This window comes from Aptenodytes forsteri, unplaced genomic scaffold (genome assembly GCF_000699145.1).
Source record: "Aptenodytes forsteri isolate BGI_AS27 unplaced genomic scaffold, ASM69914v1 Scaffold373, whole genome shotgun sequence".
Taxonomy (NCBI): domain Eukaryota; kingdom Metazoa; phylum Chordata; class Aves; order Sphenisciformes; family Spheniscidae; genus Aptenodytes; species Aptenodytes forsteri.
In genome coordinates this window covers 250,942-251,996 of record NW_008795579.1, presented here as the reverse complement: position 1 = coordinate 251,996, position 1,055 = coordinate 250,942, and the positions used below count along the sequence as shown (strand labels likewise).

Sequence of the window (1,055 nt, the reverse complement as noted above, 5' to 3'; positions counted from 1 at the left end):
GGGACGGGGACCCCCAGTTCCCTGCCCCTGGCGTGGCACTTCTTCACGGCATGGTGGCGGGTGGTGGGCAGCAGCCGGGGGGCTGCAAATCTAGGTGAGGGGCAGCGAATCTGGGCAGGGTCCTCGCCAGTGGGGGGGAGGGGGCTCCATAGGGCACCAAGGGCTTGATTTGGTGCCCCAACGCTGCCGCAGCCTGGGAGGGGCCAATGGCCGGGGGGGGGGCTCCAAAATACGTGGACAGGTGCCCTCACATGCACAGACTGGTGTGCACACGTGTCCACATGCACACGCATGCACATCTCCCACAGCTGCAGAAAGACAAAGGCCCCCCCCCCCAGTGCATGGGGTGAAGCCTGAGCTCTCCCAAGCACCGTGACCTACCAGCACGTGGCAAAATCCCCCTGCTACAACCGTGCCTGTGCCCGCCCTGGAGGTGACACATGCCCAGCCGATGCCATCGCATGGGGCTGTACCCTCCGACTCACCCACACGCTCCCGGGGACCCCAGCCCAGCCCCCGGTGGGGGGTGGGGGGCCAGGCTCCGTGCCTGCACCCCCCGCCCAGCCACAGGGATGGGACCGCTGTCGCATGGTGGGCGGTGGAGCCGGGACCCCCTGTGCCGGCCATGCCCTGGGCGGGCTGTCCCTGGCCCTGCACCCGTGCCCCTGGGAGGTGCTGCAGCGATGAAGGAGGGGCCGGTGCAGGGGCGATGGGGGGGCGCCGTGCAGCCAGCACGGGGTGCAGGAGCCCCCGGCCCCCATCTGCCTCCAGCTCCAGCGCCTGCTGCCCCTTCCCACAGGCATCAGCCAAAGTAGGGGTTGTCGTGCTGGAAGTTGTAGTCGGGGCAGACCTTCTGGACCAGCTTGTAGTCGATGCTGAGGAAGGAGATGAAGATGCAGATGACCTTGAAGGGCTTGGCGCAGAGCCAGGCAGCGTGGCTCTGCATGTGCTCGGTGAAGCACACCTTGGAGGGGTCATACAGGCAGGGCTTGTTCTTCCGTGCCCGGTTGGTCTTCTCGTACTCCACGTGACAGTTGAGGGCCTTGGCTGGGCGC

At 67.4% G+C, this 1,055-nt stretch overlaps 1 protein-coding gene across 1 annotated transcript in view; it reads right to left on the bottom strand.

Annotated features, from left to right (window-relative positions):
- Window positions 1–802: 802 nt before the first annotated feature.
- The window catches only part of NXPH4 (neurexophilin 4), a 7,705-nt gene continuing 7,452 nt past the window's right edge, over window positions 803–1,055 (bottom strand). The window contains exon 3 of the mRNA XM_009282293.2: window positions 803–1,055. This exon is cut by the window's right edge and continues 12 nt beyond it. Coding sequence (XP_009280568.2) covers window positions 803–1,055 — 253 coding nt within the window.